The sequence below is a fragment of the Dipodomys merriami genome, unplaced genomic scaffold (assembly GCF_024711535.1).
Source record: "Dipodomys merriami isolate MVZ:Mamm:240054 unplaced genomic scaffold, mDipMer1.0.p SCAF_1, whole genome shotgun sequence".
Lineage (NCBI taxonomy): Eukaryota > Metazoa > Chordata > Mammalia > Rodentia > Heteromyidae > Dipodomys > Dipodomys merriami.
In genome coordinates, this window is record NW_027202270.1 from 53,892,540 (window position 1) to 53,915,069 (window position 22,530).

The window sequence follows — 22,530 nt, forward strand, 5'->3', positions numbered from 1 at the left end:
CTCCCGGCTCCGCTCCGCCTGCTCGCCCGCCCGAGCCCAGCGCCGCCAGCGCGCAGCCCTGGGCAGCCCCGGTGCAGTCGGGCTCCGGAGGAAACTCCTTGGGAGCGCCCTGTCCCGGGTGTCCTCTGCGCTCTGCAGTGTCTTTCTCTGCTAGGGAGGAGGAAGAGGAGGAGGAGGAGCGGGGGGGTGGGGGGGCGAGAAGAAGAGGAGGAGGAAGAGAAGGAGGAGGAGGAGGAAGAAGAGGGGAAAGAAGAGGAGGGAGAAGAAGAGGAGGAGGAAGAGGAGCAGGAGGAGGAGGACGAAGTGGAGGAGGAGGGGGACGTCTGGTCCCGGTTGGGAGGTGGAGCAGCCGCTGAAGCCGCCGCCGCCGCCGCCGCCTCCGGAAAGGGAGAGGCAGGAGAGACCGAGACTTGGAAACCCCAAAGTGCCCGCGACCCTGCACGGCAGGCTCCCTTCCAGCTTCATGGGCAAAGTGTGGAAACAGCAGATGTACCCTCAGTACGCCGCCTACTACTACCCCCAGTATCTGCAGGCGAAGGTAAAGGTGGGGTGCGGTGTGTGTGTGGGAGAGGTGGGAGGGGGCAGGGTCGCTCAAGGAGGGGGGCGACGGAGGCGCGCGTCCGGTCGGGCCTGGGGAGGGGCGCGCGGCCAGCCCCCCGCCCGCGGCTGGACTTGATGGAAGGTTGCTAACTATAGCCCTGGCCCTGGCGTAACCGGGCGGGCTGCGCGCGGGGCGGCGGCTTCCCGGGGAGCGGATTGCGGGGATCAGGTTACAGAAAGCAGCGGGGGCAGAGACTAGACAGGAAAGAGCCGCCAGCCCCTCCCTGGCCTGGGAGGCGGGGAGGGGGTCGCGGGACTGAGTGATGTTCCCCCCTGCCAAGCGCAGGCTGACGGACGGCGGGACCCAGGGGCCCGCAGCCGCACCCGCCGGTGGCATGGCTTGACGACCTCTGCCTAGTCCAGGGCCTTGCCCTAAGATCAGTAACTCTTCGCTTCCCTCCCAACGACTGGGGAACCTGACCACCCCCCCATCCCCACCCCCGCCTCCCGCGCGCCCCGGGCTCCGGGCTCGAGGGGGGTGGGCTGGACGCTTCCCTCCCCGCCTCTGGCCCTGCGCGTCCGACCCTCACCGCCTCTGATCTCTTTGCGGTGTGGCACTTCACCTGGTTACTCATTTCTACTTTTACACCGGTGTTTTGGGTAAAAAAGTGGCCAAAGTTCACTCAGCATTCATAGACGTTCCTTTTCATGTACTCTGTAGTTTTTGTTTTTGTTTCCCCCCCCCCCAAAGGGGGACAATGGAGAGAAATTAGTGCAGAGAAAGAAGTGACTTTGTGTTTAGTTTTTTTTGTTCTCTCCTTTAAACAACAGCAACAACAAACTACATCATAGGTTCACCACAGATCGATGGTGGTGCCTTTTCGAAAGTGGCCTGGCAGCCACACTTAGCTAATGACAAGCAGCCAGCCATACACATTCTGCCTGCATTTCTAGGGACTATAGCTACCTTGTTAACGGGTTTATTCTATTTTAATGACCATTTGATGCCTCTCGGACCAATTTTAAAAATTACTTGGGCCCTTGAAGATTGGAGATTTCACTGATTTGTAAGCTTCTGACACTAGAGGGGAAGGCAAAAGGTGGATGCACAGGCTGCCATCAGACATTAACATGTAGCACTACTCCAGTGCCTTTCTAGATCACAAAGGAGTCAGGTATGGATGGAGCCAGCGGCTGAACTTTCTTCAGTAGATCATAGGAGGTGATCTTACTGGTGAATGGTCATTTCTGGTCTGGTACCAAAAGAATCTTTGATTCAATCTTGATAAGCTTTTCTTCCCTGCAACGTATGTGGTCCTTGTTGTCATGTACATACAACATAGTCCTGCATTTGTCCACAGAAAAAAGGACACTTGTCAGCATCTAGGCCAGAATTTTTTTACTTAGCATTTGGGGTCTTTTTTTTTCATGCCATCCCAGTTCCCATTTTATCTCCCATACATCAGAGAACAGAGGAGCAGTAGCCTCAAGAATACCTACGGAACTTGAAGGAAATGCTCTGTGTGTGTGTGTGTGTGTGTGTGTGTGTGTGTGTGTGCTGTTCCAAGAAATTTTGTAGCGTAATCAATGCACTGCCTTTTAGATGTGTTATATATTTAATGCACTTGTTTAAATTATGCAGTATTGGGTGCCTAAAGGCCAGCCTATTCAACACTTAACTGAATAATAAATATGCACACTCAGGTGAAGAAGACAAAGCTATGTTTCTACAAGCACATTCACCTTGGTAATTTTTATGTACCATTAGTAAGTTACAAACCAAATACATAATGTTTAATATAGCTAATGCAATGCCATTTGGTTCCCCCCCACCCCTGTGAATAATTGAAGAGAGACAAACTGGCAAGAGCCTGCTCGAGTAATTAGGGTCGGATCCCAGAAAGCTTTAGGGCCCATTTTCTGAAAGCGTGCTTCCTGAATAAAGCAGTTAATATTGATTTGTGTTACAGTAAATGACATTCTCAAAAGATATTTTGCTGTTTCTCCTATGAAACCCGAACTCCTATTACTCTGAATCCCTTTGTTTGAGGAGAAAGGTACACATCCTCATTTGACCTATATAATGTGATATTAAAACTTAGTAATTAAATCTAAATTCCCTATGGTTAAAAAAAAGTGTTTGCATCTCTGACAAATGAGAAGTGATCACATGCAAATTTTAGAAAAGAAGAGTTTGAAACATACAACTCTTTTTTTCCCCTTTCCCTTACCTAATGTACTAGTTGTGTGAGTCATTTTGAAATATAGAGACATTTGATTTGTAGTGTAATAATAAGTTAAGTGTAATAAAGAGTTAAGAAACCAACTTAGCATCTGTTGTCTACAGGGATGATACTTGCCTGTATTTCTTCTTGAAACAAGAGGTAGAAAGCATCATTTTGTTTAAAGTACAGCAATGTGTTCACTAGTCCTAGTTGTTTTAAACTTCTGTTTGACACGTATATTAAAAAATAAGGACTGTCTCTCAAAGTGGCTTTCGTTTGTGATCAAGAAGTACAGAGGATTTTCTTGAATCCAAGAGGAATAGACAGATGTGCTTTTTGTGTTTTTCCCCCATCAGAATAATAATGATACCAATTAATATGGCACTTATAAATACTGTTAAATGAGGGAAAGGTGACACTATTCAAAAAGAAATGTACTCCTTACCTGACTTATGTAACTGTAACCCCTCTGCACATTGCCTTTATAATAAAAAGTAAAAAAAGATGAATATTGTTACCATACTTTTAAAAGTTGAAGATGCAAAACTGTGTTTCTTGGCTTAATCTAATCATCATCTGTTTTGACAAATTTATTCTGTATTTTTCCTATAAAATATTAGCTGTACTGATATTTTTAAAAAATAACATTTATGGGCCCTACTAGTGCAGATGACCATATTGGTATACTTTGATCCTTGCTAGGAAAAAGAAATCACCAGCAACATAATATATCTGTATTAACCATTAAGTAACATAAACCAGGATAGATGAAAATGAAGGAGATCATGAAATTTTTTACAATACATTATTGTAGAGTAGCAAGAGATTTCAAGTAACCCGATTTTACATGCTGTTGGGGATTTTTTTTATTCCCCTCCTCCAAAGATAATCTTATCACAGCATTCCTGTTTATCACCTGGCACAGTTACTGTGAACTGAATAGCTTGATGTAGCTTTGTAAACATGAGCACATATTGGTCTAAAGGATTTTGTGAATTTAAAGCAATTTATGCTACATAATAAAAAAAATCAGACTTGGTTTCTGCTTTTCACCTACTCAAAAAAGAAGTGGTGATTCATGTTTTAACTTGAAGACTTGTATTTGAACAATTTTCAGCCAGTGGCTATAGAAACCTAACTTGTTGTGAAGGCCATCCTGGAATCAGGATTTGCTTATTTGAAAGATAAGTATACATTATAGTCAATGTATACATGCAGATATTCATGGGAATTAAAATACTCTACTGATGAAAAGCAAGTACACAATTTTCTTTGTGACTTGATATGTATTTTGTACCAGCTAAACCATTTTGAAACTTTATCATCTTTATTTACAGTTACAATATACAGATTTTTCACTACATAGTTATAAATATATAAATATTTGCTTTATTTTCCTTATATAATACTATATTGTATATTAGGATATGTTTTATTCGAAGGAAACGTTTGCTTTTAAAACATTGTAATTTGTTCTTGTTATTTTGTTTAAATGTACGTTTATAAAAAGTAACTGAACTTAGCTTCAAAATCTCAAAAATGGTGTATAATGTGGAATTTATTTATAAAAAAGCCTACTAGGAAAATTTTTTTTTTTAGCGGAACACATGTTCAGTTACCATTTTGTTGAAATCCTTAATTCTTAGCTGTGACTAAATGGGTTGTATCAAATGATCTGGTCCTTTGGAAATTCCCTAGGAATTAAGAGTCATGATTTGATACATGAGTTGAGAAAGTGCATAGGAAGTACAAAGGCACAAGAGATAGAGTGCTTTGAGGATTGCTTAAATGTTTTAATTTAGTAACCTTGTGTGTTACACTGATAAATCAACTGCATTTGTATAGTGGGATGTTGTGAATGTCTCCAAGAAGTATTGGGAGATTCAAGGTCACGTGAATGGTTACGTGAATGTTTAAATGAAGTTGTATGCTAGTGCAACATTGTAACATCCTTTCTAATGGCTTTGAATTCATCACCATGTTATTGTTTCTATATTTTAAACTACTAGAAGTGAAAAAAAACTAAAATAGAAAATAAGTATTTAGTGTGGGTATAACTAGATACACCCCATTTGGGGGACATATAAACTGAATTTAAACTTAAATGTGGACACTTTCCATATAATATGTTTTCAAGAACAAAGTGTTTTAGATACATCTCTCCAACTTTCTATTTGCTTGATGTTTTATTAAAATAATACTAGCTTACTTAATAGGTGCTGAAATTTTAAGTTATAGATCTTTTAGCTAAAGACAAAAGGATTTTTTTTTCTTTTCTTTTTATTAAAGAGGTTTTTGCCTGGAAAGAAACCCACATTTTTCTTTTCTTTTCTTTTCTTTTAACCAATAAAGATCACATAATAAAACCTGATTTGTTTTGATTTTGTGTTCCTATAAGGAAAACTGTCAAATGTTTTTTGAATTAAGATCTCTAAGAGAATCACATGTTGACTTCCAAATTCTTAACTTATAGAGTAAAAGATGTCTTTTTGTGCAATCTTTATTAAAGAATATAAGAGGGCACTAGGGAAAATATCACTGCCATACACTGAGGAGGAAAACAGCACACAGATTGAACTGGCAACTTAGGCCTGTCTAGACACACTATCACTCAGGCCAACATTGATGGGAACTTTTCATGCTTAAATTTCCAGGAAGTTCCTTCTTTCCAGTGTATTTCAGATATAGTGAAAACACTTACTCATTTAATGGGCAATAGTAAACATATAATAAACTAGGATTGGTAAGTTGAGAATTGATTCTCATTACCTGTTCATTACTAACTATAGCAACAGTATTAACATGGCATTTGGCTATCTATATTTTAAATTGGAAGATGCCAGCTTACATCTATCTCATTAGGATATTGTAGGAAAAATCAGGGATATATCATGTTGCTGTTAAGGAGAAGATTTGTATTCAGTGTAAAATAATGTTTTTTAAAGAAAACATAGTTGTGAGGTATAATGTATTTAAATACAGCACCATAGTATATGATCAAACTAAATATTCAAAAATTGCACACTGGGTTTGGGGATGTTAATATGGGACTCATAAATGTTCTGGGTTTTTCTGTTATGTAGTTTTACCAAATAAAGAGTAAAACCAGATGGAACACAGCTTTGCCTTGGGAGGAACAGCCATTAGTAATTCCTTAGCACTGAGAATTTATTTGGTCAGGTGATACAGAGAAAATGGCTTGTCTTGTTAGACACACATACAAACTTGAGCCCACACACAAATTTGATAATAGAAACTAAAGATTTCTTAATGTAATTGATGTGAGGGAAAAAGAAAAGTGTAAAGGGAATATGATAGCTAAGCCAACAATAAACTGAACACATATCTCCCATAATCTGATTCTTTGTTTGTGCCTAATGTATCTAGTCTTCTTAACATAATTATATGAACATTTTAATTTTTCAAACAAGCACTGGAAAACACGTGTCAAAATGATGAGAGAAATAGAGGAGAGGGCAAAAACAAACACTGAGAGCTCATCACGGAGCAGAGACTTAACACTGAGCGTGGCCATGACCTCAACATTATCTTCTAGCCAGTTCTTAAATGAACACATCTCTTATTTTAGAAGATGAAAGATAAATGCAGTATTCTGGATAGTGAATATGAAAGCTAAAAGAGAGAAATCACATCGTGTGCTACTAGATGTACTTCACTTGCCTATAAGTATTGTAAGCATGCATAGTCATCACTTGGTGGATGATTTCTTACATTAGTTGTAATATCTGCATTCTGAAATTAGATTATGTTTTAAGGTGGTAGCTTGTTGCAAACTCATGGGACTCAGGAAAGGGTAAAACACTTGCCGGTGGATTGTAATAACTGAGAAAGTTAATGCCCTACTCCTTGTTCTTAACATTGGGAGAAGTTTTGGAGAAGAATATCTGACCCCTGTTTTCTAGCAACTCCCCAACCACCAGGGAAGATAGAATAAACACAATAGAACAAATAAGTGAAAAATATTGTCTAAATAGTCTACACAGGTGGCAATATACCAGCCAAAGTTCTGCTGATAGTGAAGGCACTGGGATTTGTGTGGGAATTAAAACTATTATGCACAATGCAGATGTTTTATCCCTGTAATCCTAACTAACTCAGTAGCTGAGATCTGAGACTTATCTGTTACAATAAATCTGAGAATTTTAAAAAGAAACTGGGCTTTATGTAAATAAATGCATAAAACAGTCTCTAATTGATAACCAGATTTTCCCCCTTTTTTCACTTTGTAAGTCTTGAGATCACTTAGAATTTTTTTAATTACATTTTTTTGGTACTGTAAGTCTTTCTTCCTGAAATCTCAAGTTCAATTATTTTATTTTACATTATTTCCAGTTTATGATTACAAATGTGTTTTTAAGCCAACCTATTTAGTGTTATAACAGGGTGGTAATGTATCTTTAAGTGGTGACATAATGGTGTACAGAAATACTTTTACTGTTTTAAACTATCTAAAATGATGTTTCTTTCTCCTAACCCATTAGCTTTGCTTATGGCAATGGAGAGAAAATAAGTTTTGAGTTTTAAAGGCTTCTAATTAGGTCATTGCCTGCAATCTACACATTGATGCCGTCTAATGGGAGCCTGTGGGGTTTTTTTTTCTGAAAATAGATTTTAAAAATTATTTCTGATCTTTTGTAGACATCTCTTTATCTAACATGAATTCTTCTAAAATAAGCTTTTCTTTGCCTCTGCAAATGAGATCTCATGCTTTAGGAGTCAATCTGTCCACTTCTTGGCCTCAGTGGGGGACTCAGAGTCTGTCTCTCTGGCTGGCTTCTGAACATGTGCTGTGTATTTGGGCTCCTGGGTCCCAGACAAATAATAATTTCAGGGAAAGGTTTTGTGCAACAAAATGAGATCATTGCATAGAGGTTATAAATAACATTCACTAGTCTTGAAGGAAAAATGGATCATCTTCCCAGTTCTGCAAGTATGAGCCCATTTCACAAATACTGGTTGTATTTTTCTATGAGTTGCACAATTGAATACTTAGAATAGCAAAATTGAATGGATACTGCCATAAAACATTTTGTTCTTAACTTGTGTTTCTTAGGGGAAAAATAAAAGTTGGCAAAATGAACTTTATATTACAAGCTTACATCTATATTATTCTCAAGTAACTCTCTACTCTTCCTTGTTAGAAATTTTTAAATCATGATTTTTCAGCTGTGGTTGGGAGAATATTTCATACTGGAGATCTGAGCCCTTGTTTTCCTCTGAAATCTTGAGGAAATATTTTCATAGTTTATCTAATAAAGTCTCAGGTAGAATATTTGGTCTAAATTTCATTAGAAATTTGCAAGACCATCAGTTATATTTTTGTCTAGCAGCTTGGGTTTTTCATGGAATAGGATTTTTTCAAATGCAGCAATTATGAAGTGTTTGCCTGAAAACGGTACCTTTAAGTCATTAGCTGAAATATATCCTCAAAGTACTCTGCTTTTTATACAGCCCAGCATTGATTACTTTTATTTTCTTACTGTTCTTGTTTTGTTTTTGAGATAGGGTCTTGAAATATAGCCCAGGCTAACCAGGGCCTCTCAATTCTCCAGTTTCAGCCTCCCAAGTGCTGGGATTACAAGCATGCACCACCATTCCTGGCCCATTTCATTGTTTTTAAAATAGAAGTTAAAAAAAGAATACCAAAAAAAGTGAATTTCCAAATATTCTTTTGTTGTTGCTGTTGTTGTTGTTATTTTATTCCACACGATCACTTTATTTGAAAAAAGTAATTAACACAGAAAGGATTGGCTACCAGCTGACATTTTTCTTGTTCTCAATGTGACTTGTTGGATTGGATATGTTTCCAGTAGGTCTTATTCTACATGGTTCACTTGTCAAGTGGTTTTGAAAACTTGCAATTCCTTTCATGTACGTCATGATAAGCCAATCCCTAAGAGCCTGTAAAAGTTACTCACCTTATAATTCGTACATACTTCTATAGCAGTACACCACAGAACCACATCACCTAACCAGGGGGTGTTTCTTGGAGAGAAGAGTACTCAGAGTTGAAATTCCAGGAATCCATCTTTGCCTTCATTAAGGGAATAGGAACGCAGAATTGCCATATAGTCCTAAAATAGTGCTTTGAGCTTTTAGGACTGGGGAAAGGGTTTCAGGAAGATGGGAGATAAGGCTTGTGACCAGGGATGGATCAGGAATTTGCAAAACCAGCTGCTGGTGCTGGGACCTCCAGCACCAGTCAGACCCTGGGAGCCCTCACTCCTAAAATACCTTCCCAATCTGGTTTTCCTTCCTCAAGATAGACTCAGATAGAATTTCACGTCCTATAACTGCTTCTCTGCCATTTTTAAAAGCAACCCAATGGTAGTGACACTATATAACAGTGCTCATCCTTAGCTCACTGGCTGTGTTACTTCAGCTTCACCCTTCTTCCTTCCCTTCCACATCCCTGATTCAAGCAACCATGGCTCCTGTCTAGTAATGAGAAGTGAATGAAAACACAAAGTCTAAACTGGCTTGTTCCATCAGTTCTCTTTTTTCTACCTGTGGATTCATAACTTCTGGGTAAGCTGAGACCTACCTGAGAATCAGGGGATGGTACATACTCCTATTTGCCTCTGCTTTTTAACCTAGTGTCTTTCCATGGAACACAGATTAAAAAACCCAGCCTGAAAGGAGAGTGAAGACTGAACCCATCTATACATTGGAAGATCCATTGGTATTTTGTCTGTGGACTGTGGCTCATCTGCTTCTGGTTGACAAGGTCCTGTGGTGTGTAGTAAATTTCATAGCTCTATCTAACAAGCATTTGGACAGTGCCCCTTCTTGCCAGCTTCCTCCTTCCTGCCCCAACTTTTCCTCCTGTATTCGTTTAAGATTGGAGCCACTGTGAATTGAATTCTTCCCATAACAGGTGTGTGTGCTAATGGTAGATCCACCACAGTGACCATCACAGAGAATCTGTTCTCACTTGATCTGCCCAAATATGGACCATGTTTGTCTGCTTTATTTGGCCTGAAATAATTTTTGCTAACTCTTAAAAATTCTGATTATGACAAAGAATTGGCTACTACAATTGTCCTTTTGAATCAGATTTTCTTGTCTGATTCCTTATCCAATTTTGTATGGAAATTTTAATAAAATTTTATTTAGTAATGTATAAGTGTGTTATAGAAGACAGACATGATGTAATACTTCAAATCAGAATATGTAATCCACATAATAGAAAGTATTTAGATGACAAATGTGCATTTCTAATGAGATTGGAGCTTAAATATGATCTGGTCCAATGGAGGCTCCTCACATTTTTTTCTTTATTCATATTAGAATTTAAAGTGATATATAACCATTTTCTATATCTTGAATATTCACTAATCTATTTATTTAAAACATAATCATAAAAGAATTGTGTGTGAGGAGGGGTTATTTGAAAAAGACTAAAATAGTATGTTTCTTCCTTGGTAATATTTTCTCAGGTTAAATTTTGTTAACAGAATTCTTAAATATGAAATTTTTTGCTTTTTTTATGCTGACTCCCTTATACCTAAGGGGTTTATAATGACAGTGGGTGACATCTAGTGCACTATGCCAACCACTCTGTCTCACCGAATTCAAATGCATGTCTCAGCAGCACGGGATGTTCTTCTGTGCATCCTCTGAGCTTGAACAATTTGATTTGACTGTGAGTCTGAGGATTGGCTGTTAGATCCGTACAGTGTGATACTGATCGGGGCATCTGGTTTGTAGGAAATCACTACAGCACCTTTCTTTGTTTCCTCTTCTTTTGCCTCTTTGATTTAAATCTTGTTTAACTCTAAAACTGGGGTGGGTTTTGTTTGTTTTCAGTATTCAAATGCTCTTATCTCCCTTTTTGGAAAACAGCATATTTTAAAAATGAATGACTGCTCTGGGAATTGAAAAGAAGACTGAAGGAAACCCAGCTACAGTTCCGCTCTTAGCTTCCCAGTTATACAAAAAGACATCTAGTTGTGATCTTATAGATGGAACTATCTAGTGAATTTAATTAAGTTTGATAATCATCCACCAGAACAGGCATTGTATTAGGCCCTGGAAGGCACAAATATATAATTAAGACATTGTTTGTACACTCAGGAAGCACAGTGGGATGTTACTTTTTTGTTTTTTTAAAATTTGGATTAAGGTAAAATACTCACACAGTATAGAGCACCAATTCTAAATATATGATTAATATACTCATGTCACACACTCAGGTCACAATATAACATTTGCAAAAGCACCCAGAAAGTATCATTTTTACTAACTGTAATGACTCACCTGACTTCACTTTGTAGATTGCTTTCCCCTGTTCTTACCCTTTATGAAATAAAATCAGATTATACCTTTCCTGGCCTCTAAAGCTCATCATTATTTTGGTTTGATTCACTGATGTTATATGTGTAGTTGATGCTTCTCTTTTTAAATATTGTTTAGTGTTTAATCACAGAATATACCATAATTTAATCTTTTTATTAATATGCATTTGGATTATTACAATTTAGGGTTACTGTGAATAAAATTGCTGTACTTATTCTTGTTCATGTCATGTGTTTACCATAAGAATGTCCTCTTATGAAGTGACTGTAGATCATAGGGTATGTGCATGTTCAGCTGTGGTAGACATTACCACTTTTCTAATCTAACCAACAACTCATGAGAAGTGGAATTTTTCTATGTTTCTAATAATGCTTGGCATTGTTAGTTTTAGCCCTTTCACTTGGTCTTATCTCATGGGTTTAATTTGCATTTTTCTAATTGGTGATGCTGAATACTGTTTTGTTTTGTTTTTAACTGAAGTTTGAATTAAGGGCCTTGTGCTCACTATGCAGGTGTTCTACCACTTTTGAGTCATGCCCCAGGCATTTTTGCTTTCATTATTTTTAAATAGGCTCTCACTTTTCTTTTCTTTTTCTTCTTTCTTTTTGTTGGTCATGAGACTTGAAATTAGGGCCTAAGAGCTACCCCTGAGTTCTTTGGCTCAAGGCTAGTCACCTACCACTTGAGCCACAGCTCCACTTCCAGTTTTCTGGTGATTAATTGGACATAAGAGTCTCATGGACTTTGCTGCCACAGCTTCCTGAGTAACTAGGATTATAGGCATGAGCCACCAGCACCCGGCAGGTTCTCCCTTTTTCTCCCTTTTTTTTGCCTGGGCTGGCCTAGACCAGGATCCTCCTATTTATGCTCCTTGCCATAGCTGGGGTGACAGGTGCATGACACTGCAACCCGTTTATGTTCAACACTGTATGGATTTTGGTTTAGGGCCTACAGTAAAGCCTTGAACTCCTAGTCTCAAGCCTGTTAAGTAAATAGGACTACATATGTGTGACACCTAGTTTACTCCTTTTCATATATTTGTATGTCAACTGGTGGCCTCTTGTGTAAAACCTATTTCTTTTTTTTTTGCTTATTTAAAATAATGATTTAATTGAGGTATAATGCACATACTATAGAAGTAAACTGCTGACTTTTTAAATTGGCTTGTCGTTTGTGAGGTTTAAAATATATTCTGGATGCTGTTCTTTTATTATGTATACATATGCAACTTTCTCCAAATTTTCAGTTTTTCTCATTATTGTCTGCTTGCTTTTGATAAACAGTTACTCTTTTTCTCTTCTTCTTTGTCTTCATCTTCATCTTTTGTTTGGAGGGAATGCATTACTAGAATTTGAACTAAGGACCTCACTCTTGTTAGCTGGTGCTCTAACACTTGAGCCATACAGACAGAGTCTTGAGAAGTTTTTTGCCCAGATTGACCTCAGTCCTCAATCCTTCTGCTCTCAGCCTCTCAAGTAGCTAGGATTATAGGCATAAACTACTGCACCTGGCTAGGAGTTTCTCATTTTAATGAGGTCTAGTTTGTCAGAATTTTATGACTGTTGCCTTCAGTGTCATTAAGGAAATCTTTACTTAAATTTGGGAAGTTCCCTACATTTCCAGCTAGAAGCAGTGATTTTCCCCCCTCACATTTTGGTCTGTAGTTCATTTCTGTGTGCATACAGTCAATACATTTTTTTTTCCTTTATGAAAAAGACATTTTCCCTTTTTGGATTTCAGTGTTCCCTTTGTTGTGAAGCAGTTAGCCACCCTGTCTGGGTTCGTGTTTTGTTCCCTATACAGCCTGCTGTCAATCCTTCACTGTAGCAGTACAACGAAGTATACTTTTTTAATGGTCTCCACTATACTAGGTATTTTGCATTTATTTATAAAATGTAGTATCAGCTTGTCAACTTTCATAAAAAAATGAAATCTGCTAGAGTTTTTATTAGGATGGCATTAAATCCATAGGAAAAACTTAGTGTTTTAGCACTGATGACTCTCCCCAGCTATAATTGTAATAAAATCTCATATTTATTTATGTTTTATAATTACCACTCTTAACTAACTAAAATTAACACAATGGAAAATTACTCTTCTTTAAAATATTAAAGTAGCCAGGCGCTGGTGGTTTATGCCTGTAATTCTAGCTACTCAGGGGGTTGAGATCTGAGGATGACAGTTCAAAGCCAGCGTGGAAACGAAAGTCCATGAGAAAAACTGGAAGTGGCATTGTAGAGTGCTAGCCTTGAGCTGAAGAGCTGAGGGACAGCGCCCAGGCCCAGAGTTCAAGCCCCACAACCAACAAAAATAAATAAATAAAGTTAAAATACAAATGAATACACCCAATGACTTCTTCAAAATCTTCTATGAAGAAAATAATTCTTTTGAAGGAAGGATAATCAGATATCAAAATTAATTTTGGAAAAAATAGCTTGTGTTGAAATACACTTTTAAACAAGATGAAACAATTTTTTAATTTCTTGAATGAATCTCAAATTATAGCCATTTTTCCCTTACATTCTTTTTATTTTTTTTTGAAGCTTTATTTCATATTGTTGTGAAACTTTACTATAGTAATAAGTTAATTTTGTTTTGAGAATTTTCTGACATCCTTTAAGGTTTGGGGTGGGGATGGATTTAAGACAAGAACTAATTATGTAGTCTAGGCTGGCCACAAGTTATTATCTTCATGCCTCAGTTGCCTGAGTGCTGAGTTTATAGGTATGCACCACTATGCCTCTTCTATACATTTTTAAAAATTATTCTGTATTGTTACTATACAGGCGATATACAAAGCAGTTACAATTACATTAGTCAGGTAATGAGTACATATCTTTTTGGACAATTTTACCCCTTCCATTGCTTTCTCACAGGTTTTCCCTCCAACCCCACCCACAAGTTGTATAGCTTATTTTCAACATAGTATCTAGTGATTACTCCTGCTGCATTTGTTCATCCTTTGTCCCTCCATTTCTGTGTCCTCCTTTACCCTCCCCGATCACCTGTTATAAGTTTGTTGTTGTTGTTGTAAAGGTGTTGTACAGAAGGGTTACAGTTACATAAGTAAGGTAATGAGTACATTTCTTTTTTTTTGCATTTTCTTTTTTTAAAATTTTTATTTTTATTTTTTGTAAACATACTGTACAGAGGGGTTACAATTACATGGGCAAGATAATGAGTACATTTCTTCTCAAGCATTGCAGTACGTTTCTTGTTTAACATCGTTACTCACTCCTTCATTTTTCTCCCACTATTCCTCCCCCCATGCTCCCCCTTCCAAAGTTGTAAAGCTCATTTCCAACCCTTTGAGTTACATGTTTTTAATATGTTTTTGATGTTGTGAAAGCAAAGATTGGGAATTTCTAGTTAGATACTAACTTCCTCTTCCTTCTCCCCTCGTCCTCCCCCTCCTCCTCCTCTTCCCCCTTCTCCTCCCCTTCCTGCTCCCTCTCCTCCTCCCCCCTCTTCTCCTCCTCCCCTCTCTTCCATCCCCATCCTCTTCTTCCCGCACTCCTCCTCTTCCTCCTCCCATCTTCAGCTTTAGACTTAGGTCCTGGGCACTGTCCGGAGAGTCTTTGGCTCAAGCTTAGCACTCTACTACTTGAGCCACAGTGCCACTTTTGGCCTTCTCTGAGTAGTTTATTGGAGATAAGAGTCTCATGGATTTTCCTGCCCATGCTGGCTTCAAATTGCAGTCTCAGATCTCAGCCTCCTTTGTATCCATGATTACACATGGGACACCAGTGCCTGGCTAGATACTAACTCCGGAGCAACAGAACATGCTGCTATCTAGGCTTCAAAAAAAAAAAACTTTCCTTAAATTTTTGAAAAATACATATTTTTCTTGCTTAGTATTTAAGGTTTTAAGCTTTGATTATTGACATATTTAGCCAGCCAAAAACAACTTCGTAGAACTTTCAAAGCTTATTAGTTCTGGCCAGGTTAATGTAGGTTGAGTGGGTGGTTGAATAGATGACTTCTGATGTTTCTTTCAACTCTAAATTTTATGATTCTGGACTTACAACATCCAAGAATCATAGAATGTAGAATTGGAACCATCTCTGGGATCATCTGGTCCTAGCACTTAGAGACACAGTCTAGCTCTAGAGAGGCAGGGAGAGAGAGAAAGGGGTAGGGAGTAAGGAGTTGGGAGGCTGGGCCTCAACTCACATGACTGGTAAATGCCATGGCTTATGGAGGAAGTAGGAAGAGAGACCACATGCAGTCAAGCCAGGAAACTGATCACAGGTTGCAGATGGTGTGAAAGAGGCCAGCCATGCCCAGCGATTGTCAACAGAAGTTAAGACTGGTCACAGCACTACAGGTTACCCTGCAGTGTGGACTAGCCAGACTTCTGTATTTCCCTCTACCAGCCTGGCTAGATCTCCTGCTTCACTAGAACCAGGTTCTGTTTTTCAGGTTCCAGGTTCTGCTTTGCTCGCAATGTTTCTAACCTACTTCAGCTAGACAGTCACTAGCTGGCCATGATCATAACCCCATGGCTTCTGGCCTATTCCTGGCCCAACAAGGCCTTGTGTAAACACCTCTTCTACTTGTTAAAAATAATGCCCTTGTTCACCATCCTGATGGGAACCACCTTATTCCCATGCCAACCATTACACAGTGTCCTGGTTTTCCCCTGAGATTTATGAACTGGTTTGAAGGTTGGTGGCCTGCTATCCTCATCTTACAATTAGGCTTTAGAGGCTGTTTTAATCAATTATGTGAATAACATTGGAAAGACAAAGTACACAGTGGGAAGCATCAATAGTTCCCTTGTGCCATTTGGGCCTAGCTTTACTTTCCTTCTATTTGGGTCATATATTTACTGAGCAGAGCCCCTGCAAAAGTCATGACTTGTTGTGTGCCACCCATTTGGGAAACCAAATTAAGAAGGACTGAAGATATAGAAAGTACATAAGACATTATGATTTTCCTACAATTTGCAGAAAGATTCGCCAGTAAAAATGCCTCCTTGTTCATTTGCATGTTTCAAAGACTATTATAGGTCACTAACTCTTTGACAGAATTTATAATTTATGTTAAGCCATCAGGAACCATGGCTTATTAAAGGTTGATTAGGTATTATGAAAAGTGACTTTGTGAAACAATTTCTTAAGCCCATTGGAAAGGATGAGTTTAGTTTCGTAATTTCTATCCAAATTCTTGGATTGCATGATTGAGCAAGAACAAGATGCAACTGAAACTAGCTTTGTTTGTTTTTGTTTATTTCTCATGGCTTTAAGGATATTTTCCCTTGATTAAATCCTTTTTGCCATCCTAGGAGTGTGTATGTGTGTGTCTGTATAGGTGTGTGTGTGTGTGTGTGTGTGTGTGTGTGTGTATGTGTACACGCACGCACACACGCACGTGCATGCCCTCCGAAAGTTGGACAATACACAGAAGGAACTGAGAAAAAAGGACTTCTAGGCAAGTTAAAATTGAGTTATCTGTAATAAGATCAAGTGTGTGAACCATTATTACTTGACAAGTGTAGTCAGGGAGTTTAGTAGCAAGGTTGGGTGTTTTAAAGGCTGGGGAGAGGCATACCCTGGTAGAAGACATTGGGTATCAGTTTTAGAGTGAATGGCTGTTTGGACTAGATGATCCTTTGGGCAGTGATGGAAGAAATCTTAGCAACATGTTGAGCCCAAACAGTTTGTTGTTAATAATATTCATGTGTAAAAAATGGCTCAAAATCTCTTGCAAAACACAGCAGTAGCCTACTATGTGAGTTTTCCTTACTTCTTTTATCTTCACCAATAAAATATGGGCACACTTGACACCTTAGAAGTCAGACATTATTTGTTTAAGTTACAAATATACATATTCATTGGAGATTTTAAAAGTCTAAGAAGAAAGTAAAGGCTCAAAAAGAAGATGAAGAATTATGTCAGAAATCTAGGGTTTTTTGGGTTCCAATTCAAGTTTGCTTCTGAATCTAAAAGTTTCTGTTAATAACATTCATCTGAATTTCTCAACATATTATGAAGACTAGTTTACTCATGGTTTTAAGAATATACAGGCAGATCAAAGAGACTGTATCCCATTTGGTGTTAATATTATTAAGCAGACTGTAAAACCTCATTGTTAGGAAATTAAAAAATAGAGGCATTTGAATTTAATACTTTGGCTATTCTTTTTCTTATTACGTTTTAACTTTTGCTAAGTAGCATTTCATTTAGAGTATACTGTTAATGAATTTATATTTAATATTAGGGAAAAAGACAAAGTTGGAAAATATTAAGAAAGAAGAAGTAGCAATGAATAGGATAGAAATAATCAGGAAACAAATATCCATGAGCTTTGTGACCCACAAGATACTTTCAGTGGTGCTGTACGTATTAATGTCATATTTATGACATGAGATGTTTCTTCTTCAGTAATGATGAGTTTCAGATGACTATTTTGTCAGATTCTAGACTTGTGATAAAGCAGACTTCTCAAGACAAATTTTTAAAAGACAAAATGTCATTGAAAGAGTAAAAAACAACTCAGGTCAGACTTTAAATATGTTATTATAAAGCTGATGTTATATATATGTAATGATATATATATACACTATATATATATATATATATATATATATATTTAGAAAAAACAAGCAGAGTACTGCTAGCTCATACCTATAATTCTATCTACTTTTCAGGAGACTGAGATCTGAGGATTGTAATTGGAAAGGCAGGAAAGTCTGTGAGACTCTTATCTCCAGTTAACTACCAAAAAGCCAGAAGTGGAACAGTGGTTCAAGTGATAGACTGCTAGCCTTGATCACACAGACTCAGAGATAGTGCATTCAAGCACCAAGACCAGCACAAAAAAACACACAGAGAGAGAGAGAGAGAGAGAGAGAGAGAGAGAGAGAGAGAGAGAGAGAGAGGGAGAAAGAGAGAGAGAAACATCTAAATGTCAAAATCTTGAAGAGAAAGTAATATGTAATGAGTAATATTATTCTGTATGTCCTATGTCATATCCCTCTACCCCACTCTAGTAGCTACCAAAACCTATAGTGGCCCAGGTGATTTATATAAGCTGTGTGGAATTTGAATATAACCTACATATATCCTCCCCCATACATTGAATCATTTGATCTGATAACTTTTAATTCTATTGTAACATAAATGACAAGTGAGTAATGTTACTGTAGTTCAATTGTTTTAACTTTTATTGTTATATTCTATCCTGCCTTTTTTTTCTCAAAAACTATTTTCACTCCATGGTTGCTTGGGTCTGAGCATGCAGAACCGTGAGCTACAAAGGGTAATTACATAGCTAATATAGCATGTAGAAATGGGGGACATTAAAATGAAAATTATTACTCCATTAGTATAAAATTTCAAACAACATATGTATAGGGCATGATTATTGAAAAGAAATTTCATTTTAAAAATAAAATGTAAAAGACTGAATTTTAAAAGCCTGCATTTCTTAGCATTAGCTGCCATCTCCTTGGGCCTGTGATTCTGATAGAAATCACAGGAACTCACATATCTGCCTTCATACTATTTGGTGCCTGAAACTGGAATCAATAGGATCCTAGAAGGAGAGGTCCTAAGGATGCATACATGTGTTCCATCTCCTAGGGCACCAGATAGACAGTCCCAAAGAGAGGCTGAGGGATCAGTAAATTCTGTTAAATAAATGAATGTCTGATTGCTTTTTTTCTTAGTGGGAATTTTATGTCTTTCATTTAGCAGTGATCTATTCACTTTATTGACTTAAAATCTATTATTACTCAGATAAATAAGATAAACAGATGCACAAAAGATTGGACAGGCCTGTTGATGTTGATAATGAATGCCTTTCTTTTATTTTTTTTTATTTTTTATACCTTTCTGAAAAAATTAGCTGTTGGTAGAATGGTAGTATGCTTTCAGTAATAAATACCTAAAACAACCGAATAAGTGTTGCTATTCTGAACTTTAAGGCAGCACTATAAAACCCAAAGCACTTCATTTCAGGTAGATCTGGGGAACTTTCTATCCAAAGCACTCTCATAGTACACCTCTGTCCAGCAGAATGTTCTCTGATGATGGAAATGTTCTAGTTTGTACCATCAGCTATATTAGCCACTGCCCCTGTGGGGCAGTTAAGCACTTAAAGAAGAACTGGATTTTCCATTTTCAGACACGTGTCACTTGTGACTCTTACATTAGCAAACATAGCTAATATAAAAAATGCAAATACACACTCTCTGCTTTTAATTTTCATTATTCCATTTTGAAATATGAAGTTGAATATTGTAGTTTCTGATTTTCAGATTGCTCAACTTGTGCATAAGAACCCTACCAATGCTGGTGACTAGCATGGAAAGGGAAAAGAAATCCAAAGCAACCAAGGTGATGAATTAAAGCCTATACAAAAAAACTGCAAAACCCTTGTTTGTTATATAGTGTATACCTCTCAAAGATTATTATATTTATTTAGACTAAGTCATAGTGAAAAACAGATGGCTTATCACTTCGAAGACTTTTGGAGCTGGATAACAGAATAGTGCTCAGTTGTGGAGTTATGAGAAGGAGTTATGAGCAAGTACCTACTAAAAAGAAAAAGTTTCTTAAAGATTCAAACTGCAACAATGTTGCTCACACCAAGTGATAACAGGTTTTCCAGAGTCTTGTTAATGAAATAGGTTAAAATGCATATTTAAAGTTATTGAATTTTTATTTAATGGATATGTGTTTCTATTATATTTTTTCTGAATATTTTATTCTTACTAAAATAGCTGCCCCCCAGTATAAGTCATGGGTGTAAAAAATAATCATAAGGCCAGGCGCTGGTAGCTCACACCTGTAATCCTAGCTACTGAAGAGGCTGAGATCTGAGGATCATGGTTCAAAGCCAGCCTGGGCAGGAAAGTCCGTGAGACTCTTATCTCCAATTAACCACTAGAAAACAGGAAGTCGTGCTGTGGCTCAAGCAGTAGAGTGCTCACCTTGAGTTGAAGAGCGCAGGGATAGCGCCCAAGCCCAGAGTTCAAGCCCCATGACTGACAAAAAAAAAAAAATCATAAGTACTTTTTGACCTACCCAGCCACAGGAACTATAACTGATTACATATTAAATGTATATTACCATTTCGTCAAGATTGTCACATTTGAGACCTCTTTTGTCATCTGTTTTCTTTGATTTATATGTTATAGAAGCCGTATTACATTTCCCCTTTGGATGATATTTTGTCTTACTTTTCCCTTGTCTTCAGAAGCCTGCTTTATCCTAAGTCAAGAATCTGGGGAAACAGTCCCTTGAAGCTCATATTTATTGTAGAAGAAACATTATCATGTCATAAGTATGACAATACCTGCAGCACCAGTAAGCTTATGGATATTTGTTCCTGATGATTTTCTTCAGCCTTCATTAGATCTGCCTTCATGGGACATAAGAATTACATCTGAGATCTTGCTTTTTTCTAGATTTAGTAACAACAGCAACAACAATATCAGCAATAGTAATAACCATGGCTTTTGATATACCCATCTATATAACAGTCCAGAGTCATTAACACTATTCTCCTTGTGCAGCCATCACATCCTAAGTATTATAAGGTGATGTTTCTGTTTCCTGGAGATTTTTGTTTTGTTTTCCTCTTTCCAAGAGAACTGCCACAAAATTTCCTGAGTTTTTCTTTGTATCAGTCAAGAAACATCTGTTAAAACCCTACCAAATGATATTTTAAAGTAGAATTGAATTAGTGAAGCTATTGTTCATCAACTTACACAAAACATACTGAAAATAACTTTTAAAATAAAAATATCAGCCACTTAAAATAAAAAGATGCTATCCTTTTGCTTCTTGATTCTCTTCTGAAAGAATGATGTCAGACGCTCAGGTAATACTGAAGTCTAATGATAAGCGGGAAAGAAGAAAGCATGCTTGTAATGTATAGGATGATATCACTTACCTTTCTTTAATTTATTTTTCAAGTTTGTTTAATAATACCTACACTTAAGCTTTCTTTCATTCGTTTGATCCTAAGACAACAATGAAAAATTTTAATTCACTTTCCTGTGTGTTAAAATGTATAATTAACTTTCAGTGTTTTATAAAACTATAAAAGCTAAAACTACCTTTCTTTACAACATGAATTTGGTTTACTTATTGCCATGGTAGCCAGGTAAATAGTAATACTCCCCAGTAGACCTCTATTTTTATCCACATAAATTGTATTACTAATTCTTCATAAGATCTTTAAAATTTTTGATACCTCAGTAAAGGAAGAAAAGGTTCAAGCACTGGAAGAGAAGCAGTCAAACTTTACTTGACTACAGAAGGAGTTGAGGGGGTGGAAATGTGTGCTGCTGAGCAAAAGAGTTTTCAGAGCAGCCTGTTCTGGTATTTTATACCAATTATGTGCAACTATTGCTTTGAATAATTTTGCCGCCCTGCTGAGATTTCCTTTTTACAAATCCTGGAGCAATTATAAGATGGAAGTCTGGAATGTATAAACAACGTCCTTTGAACAGTAAATGAGCCTCATTCTTCTAAAAACTCAAGGGTAGGAATGTACGACCTCTTATGCTATGGTTTTCTGCCTTCCCTTCCTTCTTCAACAAAAGCTGACAAATTAGCATCTACTTCCAGAGTGTACAGAAACATGACTTTTGGCCTAAAATAATAATAAATCACATCAAATTAACAAGATCTATTGCTACAATACAATAGCCAGTGTACTGAATACCTGTTCAATACAGCTATTAATTATATATTTCTATTTGATTCTATTTCTCTTTTTAACCTTAACCAAGAATGTTTAGTGGGTTACCTTTTTCTCTGGCCCTGAAACAGACAGTTGTATACTGCGGGGAAACACACAACACCCTTAGAACATAACATTGGGCTGAGTTTCCAAATGCCAACTTGTTTTATGTAACAAAGCAATCTGTGTTAACCATAGCAAACAAATAGAAAATACCTTAAAGAGAAGTCAACTGTCACTTGGAGTTAACTATATAAAGGGTGAACTCCATTATTTACTGAACTTACAGACCTCATACAGTGTTTACGATAAGGTCTGGAGAGTTGCCTAGCACTGGAAAATATACAATTAAACAACATATTTGAGTAGCCTTTTATGTTGGTACTGCCAAAAGACCATCATTACACTCACATGCTAGTCATTCTTGGAACTCTTAACATAAACAGGAATAGAGAACATTAATTTGTAATTCTGTCTAAGTGCATGGGGGATTTTTATTTTCTTTTATTCACAGAAACCCCCTTAGAAACTAAAAGATAGCAGTAATGAAAGAGTCCCTGCATGAGAATGGCTTCTTTGACTATGGAAGAAAAAAAATTTCTTTGACTTTTGTTTTCTTTGCAACTAAGCCTCAGAAATCATTCTGCTGTCTGAACTTTCATTTAAGCTTCTATAAATAAGGGAGATTGTATTTAAATTAACCATAAAATGAATTTTATTTCTTTAGAAATAACACTAAAATTAATGC

General features: G+C 37.3%; 1 protein-coding gene across 7 annotated transcripts in view; it reads left to right on the forward strand.

Annotated features, from left to right (window-relative positions):
• Positions 1–293: 293 nt before the first annotated feature.
• Rbms1 (RNA binding motif single stranded interacting protein 1) overlaps positions 294–22,530 on the forward strand; it is a 229,060-nt gene continuing 206,823 nt past the window's right edge. For 2 of the 7 annotated variants that reach the window (XM_070022206.1, XM_070022285.1), the window contains exon 1: positions 296–538. In XM_070022206.1, the coding sequence (XP_069878307.1) occupies positions 464–538 (75 nt within the window). In that variant the 5' untranslated portion in view covers positions 296–463. Of the gene's footprint in view, positions 539–22,530 lie in introns of all 7 variants that reach the window. The other 5 variants (XM_070022244.1, XM_070022225.1, XM_070022276.1 and 2 more) reach the window with 4 other exon arrangements.